Source organism: Orcinus orca, chromosome 19 (genome assembly GCF_937001465.1).
Source record: "Orcinus orca chromosome 19, mOrcOrc1.1, whole genome shotgun sequence".
NCBI lineage: Eukaryota > Metazoa > Chordata > Mammalia > Artiodactyla > Delphinidae > Orcinus > Orcinus orca.
In genome coordinates this window covers 36391579-36414380 of record NC_064577.1, presented here as the reverse complement: position 1 = coordinate 36414380, position 22802 = coordinate 36391579, and the positions used below count along the sequence as shown (strand labels likewise).

Here is a 22802-nt window from a genome sequence, read left to right as displayed (position 1 = left end):
CCTAACCCCAGACGGCAGACACTCACTCCCTTCCTCCCCCATCTTTGCCGCTGAGACTCAGCCTTGGAGGCCAGAGAAGCATCCACCCTACAGCTGGGGGCGGTGACCAGCAAGGAGTGCAGCCTTAAGTCCCCTTCCTGGAGACCACGGATGTGGCCCAAGGTCTTCCATGTAAACCCCTCCCTTCCTGCACTCACTCCACTCCACTAGCCTTTATGTTCCTCAGACTCACCAAGTTCACACCCACTCTCCTTTGGAACGTTCTTCCCCAGTCATCACTTGGCTCATTCCTTCAAATCTCAGCTCAAACATCCCCTCCTCAGAGAGGCCTTCCCTAACCGTCCAGTCCAGTAGCCTGGGTCAGGGGTTGAGATGCAGGGAGATACAGTGGATTAAGTGTGCGAGTGACAGCCCTGGGAAACCACGTCTTGAGCTCACCTTGTTCTTTGCCCAAAAGCATTTAAAGAGCAGGAAGGACCCAGACAGTGAACAGAATGTACCTTGTAGAAGGACCTCAGACCCCCTAGCACCTGGCGCATCATGTCTGCCTTGCTAGGGTTCCCAGACTTAAAAAGAAGGAAAATACCCCAGGATGCCCCATTCCATCTGAAATTAATATTTTTTTGGCATAAGTATGTCCCACGTATGACATGCAATATACTAAAAATGTATTTGCTGTTTATCCAAAATTCAAATCTAACGGGGCGCCCTGTATTTTGTCTGGCAATCCTACCCTTGCTCCTGTGTGGGAAGGACAGAGGGCCTCCCAGTAGTTCCGGCCCCTCCCAGCAAAGCGTCCCTACCCCAGCAGGCGGAAACACCCAGTTAACTCCTGTTCAGCACACACTTTAGCCAGAGGCTTTAATCTTGGGCTGCAGTGAATACCAAAGGCATTGGAGATGGGGCTCCCCAGTCCTAACGCACTGTAAGATGCAAACACACACAATTCATTCACTCTTTACAACAGTTTTTATCTAGTCCCTTCAGTGTGCCAGGCACTGGGTGACACTGGGTATAACAGTGAACAGGACAGGCACAGCCCTGTTCTCTTCAGGCCCTAACAGTGCATAGAAAGGGCGCCTAACCCAGATGTGAGGGTCAGGGAAGGCTTCTGGGGCATGGCATAGAATCGTAGAGCTGCAGGGCGAGCAGGGGTAACCTGGCGAAGGGACAGCAGAGTGAGAGCAGGAGTGTTGGCTGGAAGGCAGGTGAGGAGGCCCAACCAGTACTGCTGGACTAGGAATCAGGAATCCATACGCCTGAACCAAACCCTGTGCCAGCTCTGGGAGGTGGGCATGGCCACTCGGGTGGCAAATACTCGAAGGACACATCTGCTAACCTGTATTCTGAGGGTGAGAGCATCCTTCAGCGGGGGTGGCATCGTCAGGTCCGCTTCCTGGGGGACTTGCCCCAACTTGCTGGAAAAGAAAACTGGTTTGAATCTGAAAGTACATGGCTACTTTGATGAGTTTAAAATGGAACAATAATCACTCAGGGGGAAAATCCTATCTTCCAGCCTCAGGGGCAGCAAAGGAGGCCAGAAAATCATCGGCAGCCCGAGCAGAAGCAGCAGCGATGGTGGCGGGAGCGGCAGCACGCGGGGGACTGACCACAAAGCTCCCAGTGAAGACGGTGAGTCACCTGCGACCTCCAGCATGCGTGGGGATGGGGCTGAGGGGTGTCACAGGCTGTGGGTTCCCGGCTGACCCACAAAGTTGGTCCAAGTCTGGGAAAACAAGACTTAGATAAACAAGAGTCCACAAGCCAAGAGAACACTGCAGGTTGGATGGAGAAGCGATGAGAACGAAACAGTCAGGCCAGCTTTCACTGCTGCTGGCCCTGAGCGAACAGACGTGGGAGACATAAGCGGCCAGGGTGGTGCAGGGGACTGGCCCAGTGCAGGAGGTGGCAAAACAGCACTGGGCACCTGAAGTGGGTGGCAGTGGAAGGGGTGGGCTTTCCCAGCCTCTCAGGGAGCTCTGTGCAGCCCCCTGGGGGAGGGAGGGATCAGGAGGAAGTCCATTTTTCCTCCCTTCCTCCCTCCCTCCCTCCCTTCCTCCCTCCCTCCCTCCCTCCCTTCCTCCCTCCCTCCCTTCCTCCCTCCCTTCCTTTCTTCCTTTCAACAAAGGTCTATTGGGCATCTACCTATGCCAGACATTGTTCCAGGCCCTGGAGAGACAGTAATCCATAAGACAGACAAGGTCCCCGCTTTCATGTAACTTACATGAAGTGGGGGAGACAGATAATTAAAAGGTAAACAAACAAACAACACACACAAACACACAAACCTAATCGCATGTAGTAACAGATGATGCAAAGAAAATTAAGCAGGGGAAGGGGATGGAGTGTCCCGGGAGGGAGGGCTGTTGTTGAGGGGTGCTAGTAAAGGCTGTCTGAGGAGAGAGAAGTGAGGGTGCAGCCACGTGAAGGTCCAGGGGAAGGTAATTCCAGCCGATGAAAGAGGAGGGAAGAAGGACAAAGGTCCCAGGACAGGAATGTGCATGGCCATCTCCATTCCACCCTGTCCTCCAACACTCCTCTTCCCCCAACACAGGAGAAATCAGCCACCTGTGCAGACAAGAGAGCAGGGATGTAGACGGGTCGTTAGAGAGGGCAGAGGTTGAAGATGTGAGGTGTGCAGCAGGGACCCCACCAGAGGCTCCTGGGGCGTCGGAGAAGTGTCTCTAGGCACGTAGCTGTGGTTGTGTCTGAGCACTGACCACGTCTATCACCCACTGGAGAATCCAGACATCAGTCCCGGTCAGTAGGGCACCACCAGGCTCCCCTGGTCCAGCCCAGGTTTACCTGTGGCTGGTGGTACGGCCCGAGAAGGAGGCATTGGAGCCCAGCCCCGGCATGACATCCACCCAGGCCAGCGCTCCCCTCCAGACAAGAAACCATGAGGAGGCGTGTTTCCCAGTCGTGTCCTCAATCCCACCTCCCCACTCTTTTCCGAGTCCATCAGTCATTGAGTCTCAGTCAAGAAACATTGAAGACCTGCTGTGTGAGTGCTAGACGCGTTGTGGAGAGCAAGAAAGGCCCAGGAGGGCAAGGGTGTGAGGCCGGGGGTGAGGACTGGCTAAAGCTTGGGGTGGTGTCAGCAGAGACATGAAGGGGGAGGGCGTGAGCTGCTGCTGACAGCCATCTAATCGCCTCCACTAAGCAGCCATAAACCGCGCAGGGCCAGGACTCCTGCACTTTGTTCAGAGCCCGTGACAGCTGAGAGCTCATCTTGGCTCCTGAAGCTGCTCCAGCTCCGGCTCCACACCCCCCGTTTCTCAGCCGCACGCCTCATGCTAGGAGTGTGCTGCGGATGTGGAGGCCACCCTGAGCCGAAGCTGTGGGGTGACAAAGCCGCGGCCCGAGGACGCCCGGGCGGGAGATGGGCAAAGGCTCAGGCAGCGCTTCCCAGCTGTAGCTTTGTGATGACCCCAGAGCAGGATGCAGCTGAGCCCAGAGGAGCAGAACGAAGGGGAGGCCAGGCCAGGCGCTGTCCCTGGTGAGGGCACTAAGGCTGGTGACTCTCCCAAGGTCACAGCCAGTCAGCAGCCTGCTTGTCCTGAGTCAGAGGGCTCACTTTGCCCCGCTCTGCTCTGCCCCTCCCCTCGTCCTTTATACTTCTCCTGACCTTGGCCATCACCTCCTGCCTGAGTGCTCCTATCAGGCCATCTGGTCCCTGATTTGAGAGCAGATGATTAGAAGGTATGCTTACCTTAGCTCAGCACTCCCCTCACGCAAGAAGCCACACTCCTCTGATCCCTCCCAGCCAGTGGGAGACCCTAAGAGGTGGGCTGGTGCCAGGGAGAACCACGCCCCTCAGCTGGTCCCCTAGTCTCTTGCCTCATGGCCTCCTGTGGGGCCGTCATGCCTCCTGCTCTTGCAGGGATCCAAGGGGTCAGAGCTAGGCCTTCCTGCTCCTGCAGCAATGGATAGCTCAGGTCTTCTGGGTAGGCTTCTGGGTAGCTCACCCCAAAGCTCCAGGGCCCGTAAATGATGACCCTAAGTGCCATCTCTCGGGTTCCACGGACTGAGGCTGTTGGAAGGCAAGGGTACTGCTTGGAGTCTTCATCCACCCCAACATCCCGTTGTCGGTGGTACCTTCACAGCTTGGAAGGCAGTGTCAAGTCCAACCGGGTGTAACTTTGAGTGCTGTCATCCATCTGGAGGAGTTTTTCTCCCCTTCCACAGGCCCCTCCTCATCGGATAAACCCAGGCACCTCCAAGAGCTTATTCTGGCCCAGGGCTCAGTCCTGGCTTCAGCTGGCCACAGAGTCAAGACCAATGGTGCCATTGCCAGCAAGCCCAGCTTCTAAGCTCGTTAGAGACCCCGTGCTCGTTTCCCGCCCCCCATGGCCTCGCTGCAGCGCTCAGGTGGCCAGGTTAGCAGCCGTCACGTGCAGTGAACAGCACCAGCTACCCCGCAAGATGACTGAGTCCGACTGGGTCCTCTGCGGAACCCGGCCCCATCCACGTTCCTCCGCGGAGAGGTTTCCCCCCAGCAGCCCCAGCACCTCCCTGGCCAGCTGGCCATCAGAGAAGGTCTGCTAAGGCAAAAGGGTCTCAGCTCAGGTTCTTTCTTCCTCTTATGCACATTGGTCAACCCACCCACCCCCCTCTCAAGGGGCGTGACCTGAGGTGGCCTCTGCCCAGCCACAGAAGGCCACTGCCTCCATCTCCTCAACAGACTTCCTTCTTCTTTTTTTTTTTTTTATAAATTTATCTTATTTTATTTATTTATTTTTGGCCGCGTTGGGGCTTCGTTGCTGCACACGGGCGTTCTCTAGTTGCGGCGAGCGGGGGCTACTCTTCGTTGCGGTGCGCGGGCTTCTCATCGCGGTGGCTTCTCTTGTTGCGGAGCACGGGCTCTAGGCACGCGGGCTTCAGTAGTTGTGGCACGTGGGCTCAGTAGTTGTGGCGCACGGGCTTAGTTGCTCTGTGGCATGTGGGATCTTCCCGGCCCAGGGCTTGAGTCCGTGTCCCCTGCATTGGCAGGCGGATTCTTAACCACTGCGCCGCCAGGGAAGTCCCCGGACTTTCTTCTTGATGTCTGCATAAAAGGCCCTCTCAGGACTTCCCTGGCGGCCCAGTGGTTAAGACTCCGTGCTTCCATTGCAGGGGGCGCAGTTTCGATCCCTGGATGGGGAACTAAGATCCTGCATGCCGCGCGGCACGGCCAAAAAAAAAATGGCCTTCTCAAGTGGTACCTGCTAAAGCAAAGCAAACTACGCCGAGTTAACTAAAAGACAAAATGTCATTTTCTCCCTTAGGGGCCCCTCCTCTGACCCATCCTTGATGCCTTCCAGGGAGTTTGATTATTGAAGGGTCCCAGAGAAGGGATGTGGAGACCAGGATGCTGCTGGAGATGGCAGGGGGGCTGCAGGCCTTTCAGGGGCCCTGGGCATTCAGAGGGCCTTGCTGGGCCCTGGACATGTAGAGGTGGGGGCAGACCCCAAAGGTGCATTTGCCTCCTATGACGGAGACCGTATTAGAGGGCAGCAGGCGGATGCCTCTCCCCAGCCCAGCAGGAGGCTGTCCAGACCCCCGGCTCCAGGCTTCCGCTGCCCACCGTTCCAATGACAGCTGTCCTTCCTGACCCCCTTCTCTCTGGGTCCCCCACGTTGCCCTCTCTGCTGCCACAACAGGCCTTGTTTTGTTTCCCCTGACTGTCTCTCTCTTTCTCAGTTTCTCTCTCAGTCTCTCCCCCTTCCCTCCACCTCTGTTTTCCCGGCTGACCTGACGTTTCCTGGGCTTCCAGGAGGGAGATGATGATCTCCAGCATTTCAGGGCAAGGGTGGTTTCACTTGGTTTCCTGACCCCCTGGGAACAATGAGTGAGATACACACAGGTGCCGGGTAGCACTTTAGGGCCTGTTAAGATTCCGAGCTCTGACCTGGGCCCCACTGGGGTTGGGGAAGAGTCGCTGGCACCCAACCGGGCCTTCAGAGCAGGAGAGAGCTGGCCGTGCCCCGGCCTGACAGCTGAGGCCAGCGGAAGCCTGGACACCTCCACCCACTGCCCCTCACCACCACACACTCAACCTGCTGCAAAGAAGGCTGGAATTCATTCATTCTAGTCAGGCTCTCAGCAAACCTCCAAGTACCTGGGTGGCTGGGCCTGCACCAGGCTCTGGAAATGTGAATATCATGGTGCTGCAGACATGCTTTTTGAGAAGGAAGGTCAGGCCTGAGGCACGGTGGGTGATGACCAACACTGGGTCAGGGGGTGAGCATTGCAGACGGAAGGAATGAATGGCAGGAAAGACTCAGGAGCCTAAGAGATCAGGGTCTGCTTGGCATGCCAGTGGGGCAAGCTTCCATCAACCCCTGAATTGTCAGAATAAAAAAGGAATCTGACTAGAGTTGCAGACATTTTTTAGTTTGCCAAGTAAGAACATTAAGGAAAAAAAATCCATCATTTTTCTCTCAGCACCATTTTATGAAAGAAGTATTTTCACTATAAAAAAATAGAATACTTAGAATAAAAGATATTGTGACCAAGAAAGGGCAGCTAGCAATTTGGCTGATGTATGCCGATCGATTTTATACATCTCACTGTTCTTGTTTGTCTTGCTTTATTGCTGACTATCGAACACTTTATCAAAGGCCAGACCAGCCAGTGGACTGGCCTCTGGGAAGTGCTGACAGAGGGGCCTGTAGAGGCAGGGCAGGAGCTGCGGACCTGGAGGAGGCAGGGGCCACACCAGGAAGGACTTTGGACTATGCACTCGGGAGTTTGGATTTTATCCCCCAGCTGATGTGGAGCCAGGAGGGGCTCTCGGGGAACAGATGCTGTGGTCAGATCCGTGCTTTGGGACGAGCATTCATTCTCACAGCTGTAAGGATGGACCAGAGAGAGAGAGACGGGGGAGCCTGGCGGAGGGAGCTGGCAGAAATGATGAGGGTCTGTCCCAAGGCGGGGACAGTGGTGGGACTGGAGAAGGGGGAGGAGCTAGGAAGAGGAAGGTGTCATCCTGCTCTCACATTCACGTTCTCACAGGGACCGTGAACAGAGATAACCTCACTAGGGGCAGAGCCTGAGGAAGTGGGCTTAGGATTTGGGATTAAAGATAAGAACATCCTGACTGTAAAGAATATGAAACATGACACGTCGGTGAGAATAGACCAAGGCAGTGAGCATTCTGGAAGGCGGGGGAGGAGTGAGCAGTGGGGCAGCTCACAGTGGGGGCACTTGTCTGACTTTGCACTTGGGCTCCACCTCTTGTGCAACCTTAGTCAACTTCCTAACCTCTCTGTGCCTTAGTTTCCTCCTCCGTAAAATGGGAACCGCATAGTACCTAACTCATAGGGTTGCTGGGAGGTTTACATTAATTAAGATATGTAAAGCGCTTAGATGCCCAGCTCCATAGAGATGGCCTGATATTATTATACATTGTCACATCCCCAGCAATCACACAGCCCCCAGAGAATAGGAGGGATTGTTAATGTTGGTGAAAATACTAGGCCTGGCTTCGTGGAAGGCCCTGGGCTCGGAGCCCGCCTTCCGGGGTGCTGGGCAGGGTTTTGAACCCTCCTGGGCTCTCTTGGGGCAGCTCTTCCCTGCCGCTGCCACACACACCTAACGCCGACTGAGATGGAAACTTGGTGAGCCTGTGACTGAGCCCAGGAGCGGGAAGGGACTCGACACCTCCTGGAAGGTTCTCTGGGGTGGATGCCTGGTCCAGTGGCAGGAGGCAGGCAGAGAAAAGGGGGCAGAGGGTCTGGGGGCCGCAGGAGGGAGAGCAGACTGGAGGATGCCCGGTGGTGGCAGCAGTGAGAAGAGCTGGCTGCTCAGTCACCCACCTCCTCCCAGCGAAGGACCAGTGCCCTCCAAAACCAAGCCCTCATCTCCTTGCCCCCCACCCCCGAAGCCTGCTTCTAGGATGTCTGCTGCCTGGGAACGTGCCTTTCAAGGCACCGTCACCCCTCAGCTCCTCCCCGCCCTGCCCTCATCCATTCGGCCCCTGTCTCCCTCAGCAGACCCTGAATCTACCACCTCCCTCAGTCTCTGGGGGACCCTGAGCCCTATCTTCTCCTGCCACCTCTGGGCCTCCAGAGTTTGCTAATCACTTATCTTCACTGAACACCCTGAAATGCAGTTGTGGCGTTGGCACTGCCCTCTGCGAGCCCTTCCTTAGGAGGAAGTCTGACTGCCTACCTTGACTTGGCAGCCGCAGCCTACTCTCCAGACCCCCCTCACATCCGTGTGCTGACGGGGGGAAACTGCTTTCTCTTTCATCTGCTTCAACTGTGAGTCCTCCAACGACTGACCTGATCAAGTCCTACCCCTCCTTTCATGGCTCAGCCCAAGCAACACCCCCCAGAGGGGCACAGGGCCTGTCACCACTCTGGGAATTGCTGTTAAACATCCAGAGAGGGCTCCCCTGGTGGCGCAGTGGTTAAGAATCCGCCTGCCAGTGCAGGGGGCACGGATTCCAGCCCGTGCGCCACAACTACTGAGCCCACATGCCACAGCTACTGAAGCCCGCGCGCCTAGAGCCCATGCTGGCAACAAAGAGAAGCCACCGCAATGAGAAGCCCGCGCACCGCAATGAAGAGTAGCCCCTGCTGGCCACAACTAGAGAAAGCCCACACGCAGCAACGAAGACCCAACGCAGCCAAAAAATAAATAAATTTATAAAAAAAAAAAAATCCAGGGAGTCTCTGCGCTCCCAGTACAGGGGTGTGCGGTTTCCATCCCTGGTCGGAGAACTAAGATCCCTCATGCCACGCCAGAGTCCCTAAAGAAAACATCCAGGGATTCTGTGTTGGTGAGACCATCTTCAGCACAAGCACAGTGCCTGCACCCCATGGTCTCAAGAGAAATGTGCAGAGGAACCAGTGAATGAAAGAAAAGGAGGGAGACATATTTTTTTTCTTTTACATCTTTATTGGAGTATAATTGCTTTACAATGGTGTGTTTGTTTCTGCTCTATAACAAAGTGAATCAGCTATACATATACATATGTTCCCATATCTGTTCCTTCTTGCGTCTCCCTCCCTCCCACCCTCCCTATCCCACCCCTCTAGGTGGTCACAAAGCACCGAGTTGATCTCCCTGTGCTATGCGGCTGCTTCCCACCAGCTATCTATCTTACGTTTGGTAGTGTATATATGTCCATGCCACCCTCTCACCCCGTCACAGCCCACCCTTCCCCCTCCCCAGAGGGAGACATTTTTAATGAAGACCAGGCAAGATTAGGCAAGAGGAGACAGGACAGGTGTGAGTTAAAGATTACTCAGATGTTCCCGGCCTGGGAGACAGACCTGACCGTCACCGCCCACAGCTGTGGCAGAGCTGGGCCTCAGCCTGGGCCTGGAGGGATGCGGTGCACCTCCCCTTCCCCTGCTTCCTGGGGTCAGGGGCCTGACATCCCAAAGGCAGAGCACAGAGCAGACAGGGTCCACGGATGCTTAGTTGCCATAGGGCACTGTCCTGGGGATGCCAAAATTTAAAAAAAACAATATCTTGCTGACTAAATCTGTGCTTGCCATGGAGCTGAGGGGAAGAACAAAGTGAGACATGAAAGTAAGAAAAATTTCTCAAAAGATAGGATTACTGAGTCAAAAGCAGTAAGATTGAATTTTACATATATTCTGCGTTCAGACAAGGGGGAAGTCAGATGCACAGAAACAAACTGGTGATTTTTCACATGAAAAAACATCTAAGGGTTTTCATCAAATCCCAGGTTCCGTACGAGCCACAGGGCCGATGAGGCTGCCAGAACAGCCACGGCCCTCGGGCTGCACCAATAGACTCACGTTAACCGGATCAGGACCCCTCTGCCCCAGCCCTGAGGTTAGACCAGCCCTGGGGTCTTCCTCAAACACGGGCGTGCGGTTTACCAGGAATATGGAAGCGCTGCAACCCATTCACAGGAGGATGAGCCGGTACAGAGAGATCTGGAAACCCTCTCTTCCCGGGAGTCACTGGAGGTGATGGATTTCTCCTGGAGAAAAGGAGACCTGGACAGACAGACCTCTCCTGTTGGAGGATGGTCGTGCCAAAGAGAGAAAAGACGAAGTGTGTCTCTAGAGAGCAGAGTGAAGAACAGTAAGTATAAATGGTGAGGCAGGAGACACAACAGAAGAAGGCAGTTCCTAACAGCTGGAACAATCCGGCCCACCAGAGTGGTGAGCTCCCTGTCCCTGGAAACGTCCTGATGGAAGCAGGATGATGTCAGGGATATCATGGCCATCACTGGCAGGAGACCAGCGTTTCCTAACCTCTCTTCCCCTTCCGAACATCCCACTGTTCACGAATCCCATGTTTGATAATAATGTATCTATTTAATAAATTGTACTTATTCAAAGTAAAATTTATTCCATTTTAATAGTCAAAAACCTGTGTATTGTCAGTTATCTGACGCTTAGCCAGGCTTGGGGCCCACTGAACAAGGAAGGAAGAAATGCTTCTGTGAAGAGGAGGTTGTGCCTTTCCTCCCGAGCCACCATTTTCCAGTAACTCACAAAGTGACCAACACAAAAGCGGGGAGGAGAGGCACTTACTGTATGTTCTCCAGGCCTTTCAGAAAACAAGGAGCTGTTCCTTTGGCCACATTCACGTGAATCTACAACAAAGGTGATGTTGTAGACATGAAGGGAAGGGGCACCGTTTAAAAAGGAACGCCCCACCAGTGTCCCCACGGCAAAACAGGAAGAGTCTCCAGTGCACACAGCATGTGGCTGGCATTGTTGTAAACAAACAAGGGCAAGATTCTTGGCAAGAGAATTAAGTTAGGATTACTCCACCAGCAGAGACAGCTTCCTGAAACGTGTGAAAGAAACTGATCAGAAAAAGAAGGAAGGAATTTACTTGGGTTCAACTGAAGCGCCAGCCTGCTCCACCCAGAGAGTCCCGCTTTGTGAGAACCAGTGAGAGGAGCCTGCACTGCTGGAACGCACTCCCTGTGAATTCATGGCTTGATAGCTGTAAAAAAGTAAAGACCTCTGGACTGTGGGGAAAAAAGAGAGAGAGAAGGAGAAGAGAGGGAGAGGGAGGGGAAAGGGAAGAGGAGCAGAGGGGAAGGGAGGAGGTTGTGCCAGAGCTGGGATTTGAGGAGTGATGGGGTTCTACGAGCAGATGAAGGGAAGTCTTTGCAGCCAGGACAGACTCAGGGGTGAAAATGTGAGCTCCAGAACAAACTACTGAGTGTAAAGTGGGACTGAGACGAGGCTGGATGCAGGAGGCCGTCCATGCTCTGCTCAGAGCTTATCAATTCAGCAGGGACTATGCAGAGGCTGTGACCAGGAAATAGGCATGATCTGCAAGGAATGAAGAGGAGCTAGCCAAAAAAAGGAAAAATAGAGAAAAAAAAGTAAGACCTTCTCTTATTAAAAGACACCACAAGGAAATTCAAACGAGTTACATACTGGGAATGATTTCTGCAACACATTTAAATGACACAGGACTAATATTCAGAATATATAAAGAACTGTATGAGTTGATAAGAAAATGAAAAAAGAAAAGGGCAAAGGAAACAAACAGGAACAGCACAGAAGAGGAAGCACAATTGCCCCATAAACATATAAAAAGATGTTCAACCTCATTAGCAACAAAGGAATGAAAATATGTCATGCCCCCAAAATTGGCACAAATTTAAAAATAGGAGAACACTAAGTGTTGATGAAGATGTGGGGCAGTGTGCAAGCTCCCATCCACTGCTGACAGGGGTGCAAATCAGTACAACTATTTTAGAAAGCAGTTTGACATTGGGACCCCCTTGAACTTTTGCATATCTCTGAACATCTGCATATCCTTGGCCCAGAAATTTTACTCCCTAGAGCAATATTTCTCAATGAGGACCAGTTTTGTTTTGATTTTTAATTTGTTGGGGGAATAATACTTTCGTAAAATACAGTAAAAATGAATTCCTAAAAATGAAGTGAAAATAGACATACAGTATACAAGCCTGATATTATTAGATTCAACAGACATAAAGTTACTTATGTATACCAAGGAGACATGTGCGAGAATGTTGCTGGCAAATTGTTTTGTAGTAACTGAAAACAAGAAGTAACTCACATGTCCAGTGACAGGATTAGAGGTTGGAAGAAAAAAATGTGGCGTAATCACATGACGGATTATTATGGACTATGAAAAAGTTATAAAAATAAATGAACTGTAAACATGCAACAGCAACGACAAAGTCTCAGAAACGTAATTGTAAGAGAAAAAACAAACCTTAGAAGACTCTAATATGATGCCTTTAAAAAAAAAAAAAAAAACTTTATCAAAGTGTAATTTACATTTCCACGTTTTAGCATAATTCACCCATTTTAAGTGTACAATTCAATGATTAATAGATTATTTTGAGATTGCAGTGCATTTCCATCACCTTCAAAAGAACCCTCCTGCCACTTTTCAGTCACTCCTCATTCCCACCCCCTGCCCCAGGCAACCCCTGATCTATACTCTGTCTCTATAGATTTGACTTTTCTGGACGCCACATATAAGTGGAATCATACCATGTGTAGCCTCTTGTGTCTAGGTTCTTTCACTTAGCGTGATGTTTTTGGAGTCCATCACGTTGTAGCATGTATCAGAACTTCATTCCCTTTTATCGCCAACTAATACTCCATTGTGTGGGTCTACCACATTTTGTCTACCCATTCGCCAGGTGATGGACGTCAGGTTGCTTCCACTGTTCAGCTCCTTTGAGTAACACTGCTCTGCACGCAGGTCTTCGCACAGATGTGTTTTCATTTCTCTTAGGTACATACCTAGGTGATGCCGTCTTTATAAAGTTCTAAAACAAGCAAAACTAAACAGTGTGATGTTTAGAGATACATACGAAGTGCTGAAACTCTTCTTCACAGGAGAATGATAAAGATAGCATTCAGGGGAGCTGGTGTGGGTGCATGTGGGTGTGGGGGAGGGAGATGGGAAAGGGAAGGACCAGACTCAGCTAGACAAGAGTAATGTTGGGCAGTGGATTTATGGGTCCTCACTTTATTATGCTTCATAACTTACATATACATTAGATATCATATATACATACTACTTATATTCTATGTAACATATATTACATTATAAGAGGACACTTTAAAAAATGAAAGCCTGTCACCAATACCCAACAATTGCACTGGGTTCTCGTCTCAAGATAACCAGGTCCCTGCTCTGGCCGCCTGTCCACACTCAGCCTATTGTCTCCCCCTGCCCCAGCCGCTCTGGTGCCTTAGCTCTTCCTCAACTCAGGGAGCAACCCTTAGAGGGAGAATGGGTAAAAATGTCTATAGCTGTTTTACACATGAGGAAACTGAGGCTCAGAGAGGTTATTTTGCTCAGGTCATAAGGCTTGTAAGTGTGGCCCAGATTTTTCTGGCTCCCGATCCAGTGCTATCTCCCCTACACCTGGCTTTTGGAGTCCAAGTGAGTTAATGCTGAATAAATATCGAAAGGCGAGGTTATCATTGGTTGAGGAGCTAGAGCTGCTCATGTTAGAGGCAGGACTTGATCGGGACTTTGAGAGATGGGTAGGTTTTGGCTAAACAAAGAAGAGCAGGTAGGTATCCAGTGAGAGAACCACGGCTCCTCTGAAAACCAATCAATAATCGTGAGATTCCTGATGAACATAGAATGACAAAAGTCAACATTTGGGCGTATTTTTTAATAACAGCTTTATTGAGATATAATTCATGTGCTATAACATTCCCCCTTTTAATTTGTATGATTTGGTGGTTTTTAGTATATTTAGTATATTCAGAGTTGTGCAACTACTAATTTCAAAACATTTTCATCATCTCATAAAGAAACTCCATAGCATTGGCAGTCACTCCCATCCCCTCTCCCCCAAGCCTCTGGCAACCACTCATCTACTTTCTGTCTCTATGGGTTTGCCTATTCCAGACATTTCATGTAAATGGATTTATACAACATGTGGCCTTTCACTTAGCATCATGTTTTAGAGGCTTATCCATGCTGTAGCAAATAGTCAATTCTTCATTTCTTCTATGGCTGAATAATATTCTGTGGTATGAATACACCACATTTTGATTATCTCTTCATCAGTTGGTGGACATTTAGGTTATTTCCCATTTGGGGCTGTCATGCTTAGGAATGGAATTGCAGGGTCACATGGCATCTCTGTTTAAAGTTTTGAGGAACTGCCGATGTTTTTTCCAAAGTGGCTGTACTATTTTACAATCCCACCAGCAATGTATTAAGTTCTCCAATTTCTCCGTATCCTCAACATTTGCTATCGTCTGTCTTTTTGACTTTAGGCCTCTTGGTGGGTGTGAAGTGGTATCTCACTGTGGTTTGATTTGCACTTCTGCGATGACTGATGGAGTTGAGCATCTTTTCATGTGTTTCTTGGTCAGGTCTCAATTTTATTCCATTGTTGGGCGTATTTTCTAAGGGATATTTTTCTCAAACTGTGGTGACTTGTGACCTGTCCTCCCCTGGAAGAGAGGTGGAGAGATGGGGAGCTCTCCCAAGCAGACTGCATTTCCTTGGTGGGTCAGGCCTCTGGGGGGTCATAATTACATCCTCCTGCAGGATTCAGAGCCATCTCCATTGTTTTGATGGCAGCTGGGAGGTAGCTGACTGAACAAAGGACCTTATCTCTTTACTACCTCTCAAGGTTATTATAAATATCAAATAAGATCACTTACACAAAAGAATTCAGAAAAGTCTAAAATGCTATCCAGATGTAAGTTGTATTTACTTTTAGATTATCTTCCAGCCCCATTTAGCCTTTGCTCTTATGGTTTTCCAATGAGGCCGAGGCTGCTCCATGCTGAACCCAGATGCTCCATAGACAGCGTCACGAGGCCACCTTAGAGCTGAGGATGGGCCGTGGAGCAAAACCCCTGCCCTACCCGCCTCCCAGACACGGCGCTCGAGAGCTCTTCAGAGACAAGGCCCTGCTCAGACCTGCTCAAACCCTTCAGCTTTCCACGCTGTTTCTTTCCTGGTAGAAGAGAAGGGCTCCCCGGTCACAAGCTAAGCGCCAGGCTGTCTACCCCCTCTGCCCATCCTTCCGCTCCAGGACCCCTTCTTTGGGCCCTGAAGGGGTGCCACTCACAAAATCCCCCCCACCCATGCCTTAGCTGGTGGAGAGACTGCTCTCTCCCAGCAGACAGCAGCTCACTGTGCACACACGGCCCATTGCCCTCAAAGCCTGGAGAACATAGTTGTTAGAGCCACTCGAGAGCTGGCGAGTTCTGAGGAAGAGAGGCCAGGCTCACTGCGTCGCCCTCAGCCGGGCCCCTGCCCTCGATGGGGCTGCTCTGATCACAGGTGTCCAGTTCGCCAGCCCTGAAGTGTCCGCTGGAGTGAAGGAAAGCCAGGGGCCCAGGACTCCTCTTCCTCCCCTCCCGCCTTCCCCCACACTGTTGAACAACAGCACTGACGATGCCCTGCTCCCCCTCCTAGGGCTGGGGCAGCCACCCTCCTCTTCTCCCCGCCTTCCTCCCTCACCCCCCCTTTCACACACCACCCTGGCACCATGTCACCTGGCAGCTCAGCACGGCCTCGGGCCACACAGCCTCCTGCACACACTCCAGAGGGCACAGCGAGCCCACGTGTCCCTCAGAGCCCCAGGCGCCATCCTGCACACAGATACCCAGGAGCCCAGGTGATTCCCAAGGTGCCCAAGCTGCGGATGGGTTGGGTCTCCTGAGCAGCTGTCACTGACTCCTTCCCTGCTCCCTCTGCCCAGCCTGTGCTTCCTCCGTCGCCCTGCCCACACCTTTGTCGGCGTCTGCTGGGGGTAGGTCCTCCCGCCTCTGGGGACAGACACCATGATGCTGAGGAGTTAGGGGCGAGCCCTCAGCCTCCCCAGCCGCCTCAAGAGGATGCCACTCTCCTTCCTCCCCCGTGCTTGTCACTTGGAGGAACGCGTGGTGAGACAGGGAAAGACTGATGGGGAGTGTGGAGACCTGGAGTGACTTGGAGCAAGCCATTCAACCTGAGTCTTCATGTCTTCCCCTGTTGAAGGAGAGGTTGCTGTCATCTCTGCGCTCATCTTTGTAGCTAGCTCTCAAAGTCGGCAAGTCTGTGACTGTTTCTGCCTGAGCGAATGACAGCTCGTGTGAAGAAAGCAGGTGTGCCAGTGCTCCTTTGGCTTTATTACCCGCTCCCTCCTCCCAGAACAGCTCCTCTATTCTTCCCCCCGCCTTCTGACAGCCCCCCTTCCCCAGTCCGCAGGTGAGCCGGGGGCTCTGAGCACCGCCCCAGGCGCCTGCGGAAGCTAAACTCTCCCCTACCCGCGCAGGCCACACCCTCTCCCCCCAGGGCCTCGTGAAGAAGCTGGACCGGGCGACCATCCTTAACCCTATCCGGCAGCACTAGCGGCACTGCGGACAGCTCCCCCACTTTGTCACTCCCGAGTCCAGAGAGCCCTGGGGCGGCGAGGCCGGGAGATTGAGCGTCAGAGACCGCTGGGCCCCGGGTCCCTGCGCCGAGGCTGTGAGATGGAAGGCGAGGGCACGCTGGCAGGCTGGGGTGTTCCAGCAAACTGCTGGGTCCCTCAGCTTCAGAGGTGTGTGTGTGCGTTAGGGGGCTTCTTTCTAGCCTCCCTTGTGAGAACCTGACCTAAGGCCCATCCGCCACCCCCGGGCTGCATCTCGCAGGGGGCCGCCTCGGGCCGGCGCCCTTGCCTGGGGCGGGCCAGGAAGCCTCGGTCCCCGCCCCGCTCCGTTAGGCCCGCGTAGCGGCCGGGGGACTTTGGAGCCGAGGAGGAAGCGCGGCGGGGCGGGGAGGTGAGGGTGTGTCGGAAGGCGGCGGCGGCTGTCGGGTTTTATAACCCGCGGGGCGGGCGCGGCGCGGGAGAAGGGGCTGCACCGCGCACCGCGCCATGGGGGCCGCGTCGGGCCGCCGGTGGCCGCGGCCGCCGCTGCTGTCGTTGCTGCTGCTGCTGCTGCTGCCACCACCGCCGCCTGTGGTCCTGGCGCTCGACCCCGCGTTGCAGCCGGGGAACTTTTCCGCCGACGAGGCCGGTGCGCAGGTCTTCGCAAAGAGCTTCAATTCGAGCGCCGAGCAGGTGTTGTTCCACAGCACGGCCGCCAGCTGGGCGCACGACACCAACATCACCGAGGAAAACGCGCGGCGCCAGGTGGGCGCGCGGGCCCGGGGCGGGGGCGGGGCCCGGGCGCCCAATCACAGGCGGGCGGACGGGCGCTGGGGGGCGGGGAGTCATCGCCCCGCGTGCGCCCCCGGCCCCTGAGCGGTGGGGACCGGGCTGGGCCAGCCGGCCTCCCCGCTAACCCCCAACCCCAACGCCGTCCCAGCAAGACAGGCGGTCGGTTTCCTAGCACGGTGCTGGGCACATGCCCAGTAAGGAACCGAATGGATGAGGCTGGCCCCTCTGACCCCGAGTCCCCCCAGGTGGCAGCGCCTGGGGTTGACGACGGGCTGGGCCAGCGGCAGTCTTCGCTGAGGGTGCCCGCTCTGCTCTGGGTTCTCATCCTCTCCGACTGCAACGTACCCCTCTCTCACTGTGCCTGTCATCGCTCACCACAGTTCACACTCTTCCCCCGCCTCTCCTGGCCCCAGTTTCTGCTCCACCGCCTCCCTGAGGCAGACTCCCCCAGTTCTTCACCCCGAGGGCCCAGGAGGAGGGAGCCGTGCTCCCACAAGCCCCAGTCTCCTGAAGCCCTTGGCCTTCCTCCCCTCCCCCGCGCCACGGCTTCCCCTATTTACCCTCTCGTGCCCTCCTGGTACCCACAGGAGGAGGCAGCCCTAATCAGCCAGGAGTTTTCAGAGGTCTGGGGCCAGAAGGCCAAGGCTCTGTTCGACCCAATCTGGCAGCACTTCACCGACCCCACGCTGCGACGCATCATCAGTGCCGTGCGCACCCTGGGCCCTGCCAACCTGCCCCTGGAGGAGCGGCAGCAGGTGGGCCTGGTGGAGCGGTGGATGCAGAAGTGGCCTGGGTGCCCCCATTGCCCCGGAGTGGTGGGGCCTGGCAGGGAAGGACCCTGGGATCTCTACCGGCCCCGACTGTAGGGGAAGCCCCGCAAACACAGAACGGATTCCTGAAGTACTGATCTTCCTTGGAGCTGGAGCGAGAGAAGTTCATTTCTATCAAAGCAAGTATTATGGAGCAGAAAGCAAAATTCAAATAAAGAGAAAAGGATGAAACAGGGGTTTTCAAACTTTCTCCATAGGTGGTTTGGTTTATGGGCTTCCTCAGAAAGATTGGGAAGGGCTGAGAAGGCATCAAGGTCAGAGAATGAGAGGGATTTGCCCTCGCTCAAGGTGGTGGCTGGGCTCAGAATTGAACCCTGATCCCTAATTCTCAGGACACTAGTTTCCCAGGCTGCTCCACTGGAAGGGGAATCCGTGCATTCATGCTCAGCTGTGCTCTGGGTGCCACAGCGTGGCCTTGCCCTAGCCACGTCCCCCTCTCCAGGCATCTCCCCTTTTCCTCCCAGCGGAAAGAGTAGAGGGCGCCAGATTACCTCCAAGGGCTGTTCATCGCTAACGTTTTCTCAACTCTAACTCCCCAGTACAACTCTCTGCTAAGCAACATGTCCAGGATTTACTCCACGGCCAAGGTCTGCTTCCCCAACAAGACTGCCACCTGCTGGTCCCTGGACCCAGGTACTGCCCTGTGTCTACTCTCTCTGTCTTCGGGGGCTTCCTACCCTTCCCCATTGGCCTGCTGCACTCAGGAGGATGACGTGTTTTTGCAGAGAGAGTGGGTAAACCCAAAGGCATTAACCTCCAATTGGGACTGGACTGTCAGATGCCCCCAGACCCCTGCTCCTCCAGGCAAACTGATTTCTGGAATCTCCAGCCTCCAGCCCCCGCTCCACCCCCACATGCATGTGTGCTTTTTCCTCTCTCATCACAACCGGCTTTCCTCCTGGCTGCCTGGTTTTCCCTTTCATGGGTCCTCTCATTCCCCACAAGAGTCCTCCACAGGCCTTAGACCCCTCATGGCTTCCCTTGCAAACCTCCTCCTCTCCCCCCACAGCTCCCCCGCCCCGCCACGTACCAGGCAGCCTTGAGGTCAGCCACTCCGTCCAAGGAGCCATGAAGGGTCTGCCTATGTTTCAAGTTGTGGGTGTCCTCTGGGTGTCAGCCACCTTAGAATAATCATTTCCTGGGAACCAGGACCCTGCCTGGCTCCTTACTTTGTATAGCTCCCAGTGCCATCCTGTCCAGCTTGTAGGTTGCCCTTGACTTTGAGGGTATCATGATGCTGAGGAAGTAGGTGGAGATGGTGAGGACCGGTGTGGGAGCTCTGGTGAAGGCTACTGCTGACTTCAACGCAGAAGTCTCCAAACTGACCCTGCTCACCTGTGTCTCAGAGCTCACCAACATCCTGGCTGCGTCGCGAAGCTATGCCCTGCTACTCTATGCCTGGGAGGGCTGGCACAACGCTGTGGGCATCCCGCTGAAACCCCTGTACCAGAAGTTCACTGCCCTCAGCAACGCGGCCTACAAGCAGGATGGTGAGCATGGCCACCCTGTCCCTTTTGTGGGCATTTCCCTCTCAGCTTCTGTCTCCACTGAGCCCCGCCCCCTGAGGCAAGCAGAGCGGCTATTACAGTGACTCCATACACTGGTCCAAGGTCACACAGATAGTGGATGGTGGAATGGGCATTAGCCCCATCACCCTCATGCTGCGCTCCTGGCACTCCTCCCAGCCCTAGGGCTCAACTTTGCCTCTCCTGCTCTCTAGGATCTGTTTAGCTGGAGTTGGAGCAACCCGTAGTTAGAAGATTGTAGAGCAGCAACCCCCAAGCTCTCCCTTCCAGCTAGCAGGCAGATACACTGGCCCTGAGCCGGGAGAACGGCCAGGTGGTAGCTGGGAGGCGGAGGTGCCAGAGCCTGGGGCCTGAGCTGCACCCCAACGCCACCCTCCGGCTAGGCTTCTCAGACACGGGGGCCTACTGGCGCTCCTGGTACGACTCCCCCACCTTCACGGAGGATCTGGAGCACCTGTACCATCAGTTAGAGCCCCTGTACCTGAACCTCCACGCCTACGTCCGCCGCGCACTGCACCGCCGATACGGGGACAGATTCATCAACCTCAGGGGACCCATCCCTGCTCACCTGCTGGGTAAGGACCTGGCCTTGCCACCACACATGTCCAGGGTCCTCCTCATCGTGTGTCACATTTCAGAGCCCCGCACTGCTCGATCCCCTGCACATGAGCCCATAAAGCAGGTGACCCTTCTCATGGTCACTACTGTTCCTACTTTTCACACGGGGACACTGAGGCTTAGGGTGCGCGAGTGACTTGGCAGAGGGCAGAAAACTATTAAAAGGCAGAGCCAGGAGTCACACTGGAGGCTTTAGCTCCAGGTCCAGTGGAGGAGGAGAAATAAGCCTAGTTTATGCCCCAGGAAGCCAGCCCTGTGGCCCTGCGTCAGGGTTGGGAGGCAGGGACCCTGGCACCATCAGAAAGGACCCAGCAGCATCACCTGGGCTCACACTTGGCCTCTGCCAGCCCCAGGGAACGTGGAGCACTCGGGGGTGTGGGTGGGACTGATGTGTGAGTCAGCTGAGAGGGCAGTGGCCCTGCAGCACCCTGGGTCCAGACACCAGGCGCCCAGGGTGCCGTTCAGTGACACACATGGGGAAGCAGGCGCTGGCTGGACTGGGAGCCAAGCTGTCTGGCTCCCCTCCTCTGTCTAGGGGACATGTGGGCCCAGAGCTGGGACAAAATCTACGACATGGTGGTGCCTTTCTCTGACAAGCCCAATCTTGACGTTACCAGTACTATGGTGCAGAAGGTAAGCTCGGAGTCAGGCCAGGTGGGGGCCACAGGAGTGAACCAGACATGAGGAGAGGGACGGGAAGGGACCTCAGTCCCTCCCTTTCTACAGAGCAGCAGCCTGGAGTGTGTGTCCAAGCCATGAGCTGGGGTCTGTGTCCTCGTCCTCGCTGAGCTGCCAATCCCTCCTCCGGGGCCCCTCGGGAGTGGGGGCTGTGAGCATCGGTCCATCCACTCTAGCCAGCAGGGGCCGGACATCTGGGAAGGGAGGCCCCAGAGCAGAGGTGCTTTTCATGAGCAGGGAGCTGAGCTGGGTGGGGGACCACAGACGTGCCCCTGGGGCAGCCATGGCGGCCTCCAGCGGCTGGCCCCTGACCCGTGCGAACACCCCTACCAGGGATGGAACGCTACACACATGTTCCGGGTGGCAGAGGAGTTCTTCACCTCCCTAGGGCTCTTGCCCATGCCTCCTGAGTTCTGGGCAGAGTCCATGCTGGAGAAACCAAGCGACGGGCGTGAGGTGGTGTGCCACGCCTCCGCCTGGGATTTCTACAACAGGAAAGACTTCAGGTCTCGATTCGGGAGGAGGGTTCTGGGGCTCCCACAGGGCAGGCAGCCTGGGCACGGAGCAGCCAGTTCCCAGGCCCGCCTCTAACCCAGCCCCAGCACTGGCTGGGGGCGGGGTCCCTTCCCTGGGCAGCTTTGACAGGCAGTCAGCTCTGTACCTTGGAACGGAGGGAAAAGGCCAGAGTGTGGGCTGGGGCAGGGGAAAGTGTTTGCCTGTTTCCGCCCGCTCCTTTGAGCCCCGGGGCAGTGCCCGCCTGGCTCCTTTCCCTCAGGCGCCAGCCCCACCGTTCTCTGGTCCCTGCCCCACCCGTCCTTCACCCTCACCCACGCCCTCTCCCCGCCCCAGGATCAAGCAGTGCACGCAGGTCACTATGGACCAGCTGTCCACGGTGCACCACGAGATGGGCCACGTGCAGTACTACCTGCAGTACAAGGACCAACACGTCTCCCTGCGCCAAGGCGCCAACCCCGGCTTCCATGAGGCCATCGGGGATGTGATGGCACTCTCCGTCTCCACTCCTGCACATCTGCACAAAATTGGCCTGCTGGACCATGTCACCAATGACAAGGGTATGGGGGTGGGTGGAGAGAGCCCAGTGCAGCCGCCCCCCCAGACCCCACTGGATCCCACAGCAGGCCCGCACTTGTCCCCGCTCCCCTCTGCCCTTCTTGTTTCTGCCTCACTGCCCCATGTCAGGCAGGTTTGGGGATCCACCCAGACCCTCACAGCCCACCCTGTGTCCCAACTCCACTGCCCAAGCTCCCTCTTCCAAGCGGGGCCCCAGGGTCCCAAAGCCTGGCGCTCCCTTCTATGCGTCTGCCCAGCCTCACCTCCTGCTGGCTTCTCCCCAGGCCCACCCTGTCCCAGCTGGACTCCCCTCTCCCTCTGACCTCTCTCTTTTCATCTCCCGACAGAAAGCGACATCAATTACTTGTTAAAGATGGCACTGGAAAAAATTGCCTTCCTGCCCTTTGGCTACTTGGTGGACCAGTGGCGTTGGGGGGTCTTTAGTGGGCGTACCCCCCCTTCCCTCTACAACTATGACTGGTGGTATCTTCGGTGAGCAAAGCAGGACCGGGAAGGGCCTAATCCCAAACGGCCCTCCCCCCGCTCCCGCGCAACCTGCCTCCTGCCTCCCTCCTCTCTAATGATGCCTCCATCCTCTTCCGCAAGGCATTCTTTCCTGCCTAAAACTTCCTCCGTCAGGCAGTCTCTCCTGGTTCGCCAGGATGGGGAAGGTATGGCCCGTGGGAATGTCTGCTTAGCAGACTTTTCTGCAAAGGTAAAATCAGCCTGTGTACAACCCTTGGGTCCTAAGACAATTTAACCACATCCTCTTCCAGAACCAAGTATCAGGGGATCTGTCCTCCAGTTGTCCGAAACGAAACCCACTTTGACGCTGGAGCCAAGTTTCATGTCCCAAATGTGACACCATACATCAGGTACTATTGCCCCCACTTCCAGCACACCTTTAGTCCCCTTCCCCCTACTCTGGGACCCCCATTCCCAGGGCTTGTTCCCACACCCTTCTGGACCCCTCAACGGCCTGGAATTTGAGGGGGC

At 54.9% G+C, this 22802-nt stretch overlaps 1 protein-coding gene across 2 annotated transcripts in view; it reads left to right on the top strand.

Moving 5' to 3' along the window:
• The window catches only part of LOC101272368 (angiotensin-converting enzyme), a 37927-nt gene that overhangs the window by 1851 nt on the left and 13274 nt on the right, over nucleotides 1–22802 (top strand). Inside the window, exons 2-14 of one of the 2 annotated variants that reach the window (XM_004275657.3) lie at nucleotides 1517–1632; nucleotides 15662–15845; nucleotides 15940–16046; nucleotides 16237–17056; nucleotides 17671–17838; nucleotides 18453–18546; nucleotides 19260–19403; nucleotides 19823–20014; nucleotides 20593–20690; nucleotides 21069–21241; nucleotides 21585–21808; nucleotides 22154–22298; nucleotides 22583–22681. In XM_004275657.3, coding sequence (XP_004275705.1) covers nucleotides 16799–17056; nucleotides 17671–17838; nucleotides 18453–18546; nucleotides 19260–19403; nucleotides 19823–20014; nucleotides 20593–20690; nucleotides 21069–21241; nucleotides 21585–21808; nucleotides 22154–22298; nucleotides 22583–22681 — 1595 coding nt within the window. In that variant the 5' untranslated portion in view covers nucleotides 1517–1632; nucleotides 15662–15845; nucleotides 15940–16046; nucleotides 16237–16798. Of the gene's footprint in view, nucleotides 1–1516; nucleotides 1633–15661; nucleotides 15846–15939; nucleotides 16047–16188; nucleotides 17057–17670; nucleotides 17839–18452; nucleotides 18547–19259; nucleotides 19404–19822; nucleotides 20015–20592; nucleotides 20691–21068; nucleotides 21242–21584; nucleotides 21809–22153; nucleotides 22299–22582; nucleotides 22682–22802 lie in introns of those variants that run through there. The other variant, XR_004486454.2, reaches the window with a different exon arrangement.